Source organism: Eschrichtius robustus, chromosome 5 (genome assembly GCF_028021215.1).
Source record: "Eschrichtius robustus isolate mEscRob2 chromosome 5, mEscRob2.pri, whole genome shotgun sequence".
Lineage (NCBI taxonomy): Eukaryota > Metazoa > Chordata > Mammalia > Artiodactyla > Eschrichtiidae > Eschrichtius > Eschrichtius robustus.
Genome location: NC_090828.1, coordinates 39,573,517 through 39,585,951, shown reverse-complemented (window position 1 = coordinate 39,585,951; position 12,435 = coordinate 39,573,517). Strand labels below are relative to the sequence as shown.

The 12,435-nt window shown below is 38.4% G+C and overlaps 1 protein-coding gene across 4 annotated transcripts in view; it reads right to left on the bottom strand.

Annotated features, from left to right (window-relative positions):
* DNAH7 (dynein axonemal heavy chain 7) overlaps positions 1-12,435 on the bottom strand; it is a 225,785-nt gene that overhangs the window by 97,712 nt on the left and 115,638 nt on the right. For 3 of the 4 annotated variants that reach the window (XM_068544746.1, XM_068544749.1, XM_068544750.1), the window contains exons 36-40: positions 11,455-11,610; positions 10,569-10,737; positions 8,367-8,493; positions 6,923-7,142; positions 83-955 (exon numbers count right to left, since the gene is read on the bottom strand). In XM_068544746.1, the coding sequence (XP_068400847.1) occupies positions 83-955; positions 6,923-7,142; positions 8,367-8,493; positions 10,569-10,737; positions 11,455-11,610 (1,545 nt within the window). The remainder of the gene's footprint in view (positions 1-82; positions 956-6,922; positions 7,143-8,366; positions 8,494-10,568; positions 10,738-11,454; positions 11,611-12,435) is intronic. The other variant, XM_068544747.1, reaches the window with a different exon arrangement.

The window sequence follows — 12,435 nt, the reverse complement described above, 5'->3', positions numbered from 1 at the left end:
GTGGGGGGGCTCTAAAATAAGTCATGCTGATGATGGAGATTCAATATTTCTAGAAGTCTATCTAAAATTTACATGACAATACCTGAAACCAGTCAATGGTACAGCAGTTAACAAGAGCAGGGAACTTTCTAAGACGAATCCGAAATGCATCTCCAATGGGACTCATGGCAAGGACAACATGCAGTTGGTTGCGGCAGCGATCAATAAACATGTTGAAAAGAGCTATGGGGCTTCCGTCAGTTTGTTTGGTTTTATCCCGTTGGCGATCTAAATGACGCATCTTATCACATATTTCCTGCTTCTCATCCAATGCAAAGAGATTCGGAACCTCCCCAGCATTTAGTAGATTGCTGACATCTTCTAGAAATGACTCCTTTTTAATCTGAGTATCTGTAAACAGGAAGACACCCTGCATCTCCCCTTCTGCACATTTCCTTAAGATCACTTTTAAGTCTTCATGCCACTCAGAATTACCATAGCCCTTGGAGATTTCAACCTGGAAAACTGAAGAATCAGCCATGTGGGCGGCTAATCTGGTGACAGACTGCCTTCCACTCCCTCCAACACCAACCAGAAGAGCATGGCTGCGAGGCTGCTTCAGGATCCTGGAAAGTCGGCTGATGTGTTCTATGGCAAATCGGAATAAGACAAGGTTCAGGGTTTTTTTGCTCATATTGTTGTATTCTTCTAGGTGAGCTTCTACTATCACCCGGAGAGCATCTACATCTGCAACTTCTCTGTAGTTGGTATCCTCTCTCTTGGGATCATGGAAATCACAAAACATTAAGCTGTGTAAGTCATCTTCTTCCACCACTCCGTCATTATCAAAATCCAAACTTTGAAAAAGCTCATGAAAATTAGCATGCATATATTTTTTCAAGATTTCTTGAATGTAGTTGATCAGCCAACTCCTGTCTGCATTATCCAGAAGGCGATCGTAATACACTCTAAGGACCTGTATAATAATTAAAAAGCAGCTTTAAGAACTGATTCTTCTATTTTTTTAGTTTCATTTCTGTGCTCATCTCAAGTAATATAAAAAGTGCTCTCAAGAAGTTTCTATGGGTTTTATTAAAAGCATATCCAAACGAGGACTGGCTCATAATAATATTCACTTTAAATATTAATTTTAACCATATATATTTGGAATAATACAGAGTTACACTGTTATCAATAAATAAAGGTAAATTGGGGGAACTGAAGTAGATTATAGATATAATCTACTGACCATGCAAAGAGCATTAAGGACTAGAGAAGGGAAAAAAATACTAGAGAAGGTAAGTGAATTTGCTGCTCACTCAGATAGAGATAACAGAGCTGGGCACTGGTATCTAGGGTTTTGCAACTCCCTTGAAGTGATCTTTTCCTTTTCTCAGCCAGATAACATCTTGAAAATTGTTGTCAAATCAATAGATTTTTTTTTTTTAATAAAAGTACATTTTCTAGATAACGAGGGAATGTCTTAGGTGGAGGGCAAGTTTGTCTTATTTTTGTTGTAAGTAATTGCAGAGGGCAATCTACTAAAATAAATCTCTGCTTATCTGCACATTTTGTGGGACTGCAAAAAGTAGTTAATCAGGCTTGCTACATAAAATAACTATTTCCTCAGAGTGGTATGAATGTCCCTTGGTTGCAGTCTGTTTTGGACTGAACTATGTTCCCCCGCATATTCATATGTTGAAGTCCTAACCCCCTTAATGTGACTGTATTTGGAGAGAGGTCCATTAAGAAGGTAATTAAGGTTAAATGAGCTCATATGGGTGGAGTCCTAATCCTATCGCACTGCTGTCCTTACAAGGAAAGGAAGCGACAACGGAGCTCTCGCTCTTTCCCTGCAGACGCACAGAAGAAAGGCCGTGTGAGGACATAGGTAGGCCCTCTGTGAGCCAGGAAGAGAGCCTTCACCAGAAACCCACACTGACGGCAACTTGACTTTGTATTTTTGGCCTCCAGAGGTATGAGAAAATAAATTTCTATTGTTTAAGCCACTCACTCTGTGGTATTTTTGTTATGGCAGCACTAGTAGACTAATACACACAATAACAAGCAATGCATATTTTTGTCAGCAAACTTTCTAACATTAAACCTGTCTGCATCAGCTTCTTCACCTTATAAAATGGAAGTAGTAATACCTGACTCACAAATCTCACAGATGCATGGCAAAAATGAAATGACAGCAAATGTGAAAACACTACAGAACTGAGAAATGTAATTATTACAAACTGCCTTGGAATCAGCCTAATTGTGTTCAAGAGCAATGATTTTAGTGTTTTCACTGCTGTCTGGTTGACATAATAGTGTCATCCCTTTTTCTAACATCAGTAGCTACACAAATGGTATGATTGAAGCCTCCCACTTAGTCCCCACCCCCAGTTCAAAAGCTATTTCTCTATGGGACAATTGAGTTTCCCAACATATGCCAATATTCACTTCCTTGGATTGAGATACCGAAGACCTCCTCCTTCTTATGAGAAAAAGGAAACTTAAGACAACCTCACATATTGGGCATCAGTGTCTAAGCATGAATCAAGTATATTATTATCTAGCTGCAGTTTAGCAAGAACGAGAACCTAAGGCAGTGTTTCTCAGAGACTGTCAACACACATGAATCTAGGGCCCCACTCTGGACCTGCTGACTTAAAAGTTTTGAGGATGGAGACTGGGAAGATCTTTTTTTTTTTTCTTTTTAAAAATTTCCTTACATGAGGTACAAAAATCTTAAGTGTACACCTCCAGGAATTTTTACACATATTTACACCCAGGTGACCACCACCAAGATGAAGATATAGAACATTCTCAACACCTTAGCAAGCTCCCTCTCACTTCTGCTGATACCTGCCCTCCTCTCTTCCGTACAGGGGACTATTATTCCATTGCCACCCCTTATATTTTTAAAAGTTGACACATAAAATTTTCCATTATAAATCTAAATCTTTGCAGGGGAAGTAATTTCTGGCATATTTATATTGTATTTGTGCTTCGAATTCATTTGCCTCAAAGTCTTGATTACAAATTGCTTTAATTGGTACATAATTTACATATCATAAAATTCACTCTTTTAAAGCATACGATTCAATGGTTTTTGTAGAATAGTCACATAGTTGTGCAGTCATCACCACCATCTAACTCTGGATCTTTTTCATCACCCCAAAAAGAAACCCTGTACCCATTAGTAGTCACTTATTATTATCCCCACCCCATATGCCGCCACAGCCCCTGGCAACCAGTAATCTCCTGTCACTATGGATTTGCTTATTCTGGACATTTCATATAAATGGGAAAATATTATATGTGGCCTTTTGTGTCTAGCTTCTTTCACTTAGTGTAATGTTTTCTAGGTTCATCCATGTTGTAGCGTGTATCAGTATTTCTTTTTACGGCTGAATAGAGTTCCACTGTGTGTATACACACACACACACACCCACACACACACACACACAAACAAACATTTTGTTTGTCTATTCATCAGCTAATGTATATTTGAGTTGTTTCCGCTTTTGGCTATTATGAATACTTCTGCTAACACTCATGTACAAGTTTTTGTGTATACCTATGTTTTCACTTCTCTTGGGTATATAGCTAGGAGTGGAATTTCTGGGTCATATGGTAACTCTATGTTTAACATTTTGAGGAACTACCAAACTGTTTTCCAAAGCAGCTGCGCCATATAACATTCCCACACGCCATGTTATTATCCAGTTGTTTGTTGTTTTTTTTTTTAATTACAGCCATCCTATTGGGTGTTAGGGGGTACTTCACTGTGATCTTGATTTGTATTTCCCTAATTACTAGTGATGTTAAACATTGTTTCATGTACCTATTGGCCATTTGTATATCGTCTTTGGAGAAATGTCTATTCAAATCCTCTCTCCACTTTTAAATTAGGTTATTTGTCTTTCACTATTGCTTTGTAATAGTTCTTTATGTATTCTGGATGCTCATCAGATACATGATTTGCAAATATTTTCTTCCATTCTATGGGTTGTCTTTTCACTTTCTAGATAGTGTCTTTTGAAACATGAAAAATTTTAACTTTGATGAAACCCAATTTATCTATTTTTTCTTGGGTTGCTTGTGCTGAGTCTCTATATTTAACAAGCAAACCAGATGTTAGGCACATTAACGATTGAGAGCAATGCAGAAACCAAAGGGAATGCAAAATAGTAAGCCAGTTTTATATCTCAAAAATCATTTAGTGAAATTATATGGGGTTGTCTAGTTTGGTAAAAGTGTGTGGAGAGGAAACAGTCACCTAAAGTAGAGAAATCTTTTTGAGTAAACAGAAATAAAGCGCAAGTTAAGAGTGTTAAGCTCAATCACTTTATATATTTTTTGAGATGGTGAGAACAATGTGCCTAGCACCGTGCTCAGCACTGTGGACAAATCAGTGAGGGGAAAAAATCCTCTGCCCTCAGGAGCTGGCATGCCACCTGCGGGAGATGGACCACAAACGTAACAAATGAACTGTACAGCATGTTAGAAGGTGATACATGCTATGCGACTGCTACGGAAAGAAGAGGAATAGAGCAAGTCAAGCAAGGCTGGAACTGTTAGTGGGATGTCAGGCTGCAGCACTAATTAGGGTGGTCGTTGTGCCTCACAGAGAAGGAGAGATTTGATCAAAGGCAGTAGGGAGACAGCCCAGAGGGTCAACACCTGGGGGGAGAGCATTCCAGGCAGAAAAAAGCCAGAAGGCCTGTGTTGTGGGTGAACGAAGGTGAGAGCAGGAGGTAACCTGAAAAACCTGGGGAAAGCTACACATACAAGGTCTTATGGACTGCTGGACTTTTATTCCAAATTCCTCCCCACGAAGTCAGGTGCCATTTCAAGGTTTTGAGCCAAGGACTTAAACTCATGACACTATATGAATATGAAGTAGTCACTAAAAATGAAGAGTTATTATATTATGAACCTTATTAAATGCCCAAAGAGCTCAACAGCCATTGTCAAAACTCAGTAATCTGACATCTGAGGCAGGACAGGATCTGAAAAAGGCTAAAGAGTTTAACTGTACATACCACAAATATACAACAGCAAATAGGAACTGCTCTCATGATTGGAGGAAAGCAAAGCATTATAATCCCACGTGACGAAGCATGTTATGGATAGTAAGATGCCTTCTTTCTTCCCTTTATGCACTCATTTGAAAATATTTCTTGAGTGCTTGTCATGTATCAGGCATTGCGGAAAGCAGTGAATAAATAAAGCTGCTGCTCTCATAAAGCTTCTAGTCTAGTAGAGACCGTAAGTAAGCAAAAATACAGACGGGGTCAAGTGACACTCAGTGTTATGAAGAATAAAGCGAGACAAAGGATAAAGAGCTATAGCGCGTAGAGATGGTCTAAGACGAGCCTCTATGGTAAGGTTATATTTGAGCTGAGATCTTAAGGAGGTAAGCGGGCAAGCCGTGTGGATAATGGGAGGAGTGTCCTAGATAGAAGGAATATCAAGGGCAAAGTTCCTGAGGTGGAGGATGCGAGATGCTTCCTAGAGGAAGATTTGGCCCGTGACCAAATGCTGTCTTAGGTAATGTGCTCCTTCAGTGAAGTCAATGACATCCTCCCCTCTCGCCACTCTCCCTCTATACCTTTCAGCACATTTCTGTCACTCACATGGGCTACCAGGCTGACAGCCTGTGTTCATGTCCCAGAATATGGATCCCACTCAGGCAATTAAGTGACCTACAGTGGAATCTGCAGATCATACTTTTCCAAAGAGTCACTTTTAGGGACCTTGCTGTGGCCGAAATTTCTGAGTGGAATGGACCTTCACTTGGGCATATATTTGAATGTGTGAGGATATAGAAATTCAAACTGTAGATCTAAAAAGCCTACAAAGATTGAATTTTGTAAAGCCTTTTTGAAATTTATGTCTCTGTAACACATGGTTTTAACATAGCAGTACATTTCCATTTTCTAGATTTCCTAACTACATTAATTAAAATTAAAATAACCATGTTAGTTATATATTAAAAAGAGAAAATTTTCCTCCCACTTTCCCATACTCTTTGCCTATTTTAAAACTATTAAACTTCTTTTTTTTTTTTTTTTTTGGCTGCGTTGGGTCTTCGTTGCTATGCACGGGCTTTCTCTAGTTGGGGCGAGCGGGGGCTACTCTTGGTTGCAGTGCGTGGTCTTCTCATTGCGGTGTTTTCTCTTGTTGCAGAGCACAGGCTCTAGGCGTGCAGGCTTCAGTAGCTGCAGCACGCGGGCTCAGCAGTTGTGGCTCGCGGGCTCTAGAGCGCAGGCTCAGTAGTTGTGGCGCACGGGCTTAGTTGCTCCGCGGCATGTGGGATCTTCCCGGACCAGGGCTCAAACCCATGTCCCCTGAATTGGCAGGCGGATTCTTAACCACTGTGCCACCAGGGAAGTCCCTGAACTGTTCTTTTTGATGCATTATTTTTTGTATTCTTTTTTCTCTCTCTCCTGCCCTTCCTCTACAAGTTTTTACAAGAAAATGTTCACCCATCTATCTCTTCCCAAAGCGAAATATATTTTTATATAGTTTCTATGCTCTCAAATCTAGTTTACTTTGTAGTTCTTTTGGCATCTAGTATCACTACAAGTAAGTAATGAACATAAATACATTCACTTCTAATGAAAACGAAAGTGTTCCATCTCATAATTATTTGAAGTCAAACTAACAAAGATTAAGTCACTTAAAGGAGACCAAGAATGATACCTACTTTGAAATAGCCTATAAATCAACAGAAATTCCTGAAAATGAGAGATAAGGCATCTTAAATGTCATAAAACATATTAGCGTAAAGTATTTTTAGAAATTATCTTGACCATTGGCCTTCAGAATGCCAAATAGTGGAATCCATTTATTTAAATTGCTGAATACTTCTTTTTACGCAGTTGTTGGCATGGTAAAATCTTTGTTTCCTGCATCATCATATATCAGTAACATGGAGATTTACCTCATGAACCCAAAGACGTTTAACCACTTCTTTGGTTTCTGCTGTTTCCGGTCTTGACAAACACACACCCTGAATGACACGGGAGAAATCTCGGAGGTTGAACAGGTAGTGAGATTTGGCTGGAGTAGGCAAGAGATTCTTCATTGCTTCTTTATACAGAGTCATCGTACCATTTACAATTTGTGTGGTCAAATCTAGAAAATTGTCTGGAAATTTATAACTTAAAAAAATTTTTTTAAGTAAAAAGAAAGAAAAATGTTAGCAAATACAGAATTATGATACATAAATGATATTTAGTATGACTAGCATGAATTTTTTCTTACGATTAAATCAATTGATTTTGTTTACAAAATTACCATTTCTTGTTATAATAATAGAATTTTAACTTCTTTTAAAGCTACTTTCCTTTCATTATTTTATTTTATGTTCAAAGGAACTCCATGAGTAAGCAGGACGAATTTAATGAACTTAAGACTACTGACAGAAAAGCCAGCCGAGGAACCCATATTATGTAACTTAAACCCAGCATCCACTAAACGATGCTTCCTAACCTCTTTCACTCCTTGGCATTCTTAATTGCATAGAGATAGAATCCCTGAAGAACACTGGTGAAATGGGTATTTTCAGAGAAAGGGAAGGGAGAAAATAAAAACACAGAAAGAAATAAGGAAAAGGGAACAAGAAAAAGGAGAGTAAAAAGAAAGTAAAATGAACAGTGAGCCAGGATTTTTTTTTTTTAAGGGCAAAAGGAATGATTAGGGTAGAAAGAACATGGGGAAAGAATATCCATTTGAAAAAATTGGCTCTATTTCACTTCTGGCTTGACAAGGAGTCCTCCATCATCACTGGATAGGGCAAGGAATGACAATTTCCTGAGAACGATGTCCACATCAGGGAGCCAAGATTTGCACTGCTCAGGTCCACTTGGCTCCCCGACCTCCAAGTATCTTGTGGAGAAGTGCTGAGTGCCCAGAGGTAGGGAGCAACACTTCCCCAGGGTACAGGCTGCAAGGTTATACTCAAACCTGGACATGGACACCCCTGGGGAACTCAAGAGTTTTACTACTGGGTGTCAAAGTCACAGGATAAACCTGGCAATCTTTCCAGCATTAATTGAACTATGTGGCAAAAATTCAAAATATTGATCGTTCCAACATGGACATATTATACTGCGGGAGGCAAAATGTGTATGGCTTTTTAGGTTAAAATCCAAGACTTCAGAAAAATAAAGGAAAAAGAGAAAGATACTGCAGCCCCTTTGTGTTATGTTCCCATACCTGCAGACGGGAGCAAAGGAGGGAAGCAATGTTACCTGTTATCTTCTTCCTTGTCTAAAGGTGCTTTCGTGGAAAAGTTTGCGAAGCACTACTTGTACTGACATGTTCCCCAAAGATTTTACACACCCCCCCCCAATGAAAAAACAAACATACCTTCAATTACCTACCAGGTTTTTAAATGCCAGGTTAAGATTCTAGAGAAGATTGTAAACATGGATTTATCACTAAACTCATTGATTGTTATAATATTGAAATGTCGCATGTATCGAGGAGTTACTGGATTTCGACCACCACCTAAATATTAAAAAGGATAACCCTTAACAGTGTTACTCGTATATTCCAGAGTATTTTCTCTACACTTTACAGCATAAAACAACACGCAAGATGGACAAATTCACAGCACACAGAGAACAGTAATCGATTATTTGGATAACCTTGACCTCAGAACAGTTGTCTCCTCAACCTCAAGGTGTTGTTTTCTAGTTCAATGATCTGAATAAGTTCAACTAATTAGATATAATCTTGGTCAGGTCTATTTACCAAAGGAAATTCGACCAGACAGAAAGAACCAATGGCCACCTTCTCCATGACTCATACATAGCCCAAAGCAGTAAACCATCAAACATTCTCATTACAATACAATATTAAGATACAATATTATACAATGTTAATATAATATTGTATGCAGTATTAACATAACCCTGGTGATTCTCACTGACCATACTTTAGGGTCCTTTCCACATGGCTGAAATTCAGCATGACCTTGGCATACAGCCTCATTCTTCCCCCACATCTTGAAATAAATTTCCCTAGGACTAGTCTATGTGGTTCACATGGCCACTTCACTGGCTGCCTGTAATTTTAAAAACTGGGGGATTATCTCATTTTCACAAAATACTGATTACATTTTCAAATATGAAGTTTTAATAACAGACTTAGAATGTAACATCATTTTACAAAATTGATTGATATTATCATCTTTACATGTATAGACAAAATGCATTTTCTCTTTAAAGGGATTCTATCATGAAATCTTTGGTAAAGAAGTGGTGTTAAATGTGCATGATACCTTTATATTGCTTAAAAATATGTAAGTTCATGTTTTAGGTTTGTTTTAAACCAGGTAAATCTGTATTTTGCTTCTACCACTATTATACTGTGCTGATTCTGAAAACATGAGTAATGTGTGAAAGCATATAATTAGTTGCCTATAGATCAAAACAGTTATGTACCTCTAAGTATTTAGAAGCTTATAATAAACTCTGATTTACCTGGGCAAGTTTAAGGAGATGGTAAAAGGGCTGCAGAAGGAAAGGTAAGAGATCATACACCCAGCTCTATCTTCAACCCTTCCTCCCAGAGAACGCTTGGAAATGGTGGTCTTTTTAGAAAATGGGGTCCAAGAGGAAAAGACACCTCATGGATTTAGCCTGCTCCTCTGTCCAGTCCCTGAAGAGGCCAGGAAAGTGGACACGTAGTACAAATGACTGCTGGGTAGTGGGGGAGAGGCAAAGCGGAGCTAAAGTCTGGGACCCAGGAGCAATAGAATTAAAAAAAAAAAAAAGAGGGGAGGAAAAAAAGCATTCAAAGTGGCCCAGGGAGTGTACTGAGAGCAATTACTGACTCAGAGCAAACTGTCTGCATTATAGGTCAGATAAAGGTCAGGTGGTTCAGAGGCAAATACCGGAGAGATTCCCTGAAGAAATGGTACATCAAGAAGGGGAATTTTTAAAAATATAGAATACCAGCTTGAGTTCAGGAAAAGAACAGTTAAAAATGTCCAGTTAGTTGAATCAAGCTGTTTCAGATATCCTAGAATAAAAAATTTCCCCTACATAGATAGAGATCTCTTTTGAGTTTACAAATTTCCCCTGAAAAGTGTAAAGGATCTCTAAGAGTTAATTCTTTTGGCCATTTCCTACTCAAATTCCCCCTCAACAGTCTGTCTAAATCCAGAGACTCACTAAAATGGGAATTGATTGGGGTAGAGGAAAGGTGACTTCTGAAGCAGGGATGTTGAAACTTTAAGGAATGAAACAGAGGAAAATGAGCTTCCCCAGGGGGATCTGGGTTCTCAGGGGATCTGGGGCCTCAGAATGCAGGAACAGGAAATGGAAAGCAAAGTCCCAAAAGGTGGAAGAAAAAGGATTTGGAAGAGCTGTTTGGTTTGGGGAGAATGACACCAAGCAAGGCAACCCACTCTGCAATGTTGATCATTGTGGTCACTCTGTTAGGTCACAACATACAGACATAGAAAATATATACACAAAACACTGTAACTCAAGTTGTCCGATTTCTCTTTCTTTTTCCTGCCCTTTATATACAGCCAGAGTGATTTTCAATCTTAATCACAAACTCAGAAAACGTACCTGGAGGTCCCATAGCACACATGATTTGAATGTCCACTAGTTTAATCATAGAACAATCTTTTAGGTCATACCAATTCCAGTGATCTAACCATTGTCTAAGTAACTCGATAGGAGGTTGAGCCCCATACACCTCCCGAGCGGGCATATTGACATCATCTACAAAGACAACCTGACAATGAAAGGAGAAGAGGGATTAGAAAATATTAACATCTTAATATAGTGTCTTATGGTGCAAACAATGTTCAGGCAAAGAATCAGATTATCTTCTTGTGGGGTACATATGTGAGAAGTGGTGGTTTCTTTTCACATCAGGAATATCCCTTAGCATCCATGTTACCAAGGAACAGGGAGACAGTCTTATTACTAACCTTTATAGTTAAGAGTTTAGAACCTATTAATCCTCTCATGCAACTTGTTTCTCAGTATTCCTTCTCTTTTTTCCTTGTACAACTTCAGTACATTAAAATAAATGAGGAAGGTGTGATTTTAAAACGATTATCACCTCTGAGTGATGACAGTAAGGTTGGGAAGGGTATTCTTGGTAGAGGAAAAGTCAATTGATAGCTTGGTTGTTTAAAGGCCGAGAGAGCAAGCAGCAAAGACTCCGCTGAGCAAAAATGTTAATGAGAGAATTAGGAAGGTAGGTAATTTCCCAGATGTATATTCTACTTCGAATTCAAAGGGCAAATGCTTGTTTTTAATGTCAAGTTGCCTGATGCACATACAAATCTGAACACACTTTTAAGAAAACTTAACCAAAATCTGTGATAAAAAAACTGTACAAAAAGACATCCAGTACCAGTATATCTGGCTTCCTCGTTCTGGTAACAATGCCCATGAATAGGACCATTGCTGTACTATACGTATAGAAACAGAGAGTAATTACCATTTTCTTGCCCAAAGGAGGACCAAAAACTCCCTTTCTTCTTTTGTCCAGTTTTGACATGATAATATTCTGAGCTTGAGCTGCTGTAGTTTGTGCTGAGAAGTTAATCAGCAGAGGCTTGTATATATCTTTATTGAGTTGATTTAAAAGAAAATTCTGTATAACAGGAAATAACGAGCCATAGTTGCAATTACGTTTTGACATTTCAAAATAACCACTAAGCATCATTGTTGACACACTCGAATTTAACCTTAGAGTGTCATAATGTAAAAAGAGATGGAATCAACAGAAATAACAGTTACCAAGTCAATGGAGTGTGTCTATTTGTCCAGGCCTTCTGGACACGTGGCTTCTCTGATTTCTAAAACCACCACGCAGAGTACACATTCCTGCTTAACATGAAGTCATAGGGACTTAGGGGTTAAGAAACGTGCTTAAGGTCTCAGAGATGACACAAGAATTTAGACTGCCATTCGTCTCTCTCCAGATCAATGTTCTCTGTAATATAGCTTATTAGCTTTCCACTTTTATCAAGTTATCTGACTGTAAGTTAGGAAGCTTATATAATATAATTTGTACTTTCAAAATGGAACTCACTGGATAGCAGGTAAAATTACAATAATTCTTAACTAAGATGTTGTTTTCTACAAATCACCTTGTAGAATAATAATGGAATAGGAAAATATTTACAATAACTTAAGTAGAAAAAAGCAGATTACAAAATAAGATGCAAAGTATGTTCCCAATTTTGTGAAAAGTAATTTTTTTTGGCCTGGGCAGTTTATTACCTGGGCTGAATTTGATGGGGGTACAAATGACAAAGGCTTTATTTTTCTCCACCCACTGCCTTGAACCATGTCAAGTCTCCATTCCCGAACTCTTGATAATATCTTAGATAAATCCTTTAGCTTTCTGTACACTTTGTTATTTTTTTTTAAACAATCCAGTCCAACTCAACACCTTGATTTAAAACCTCAATCT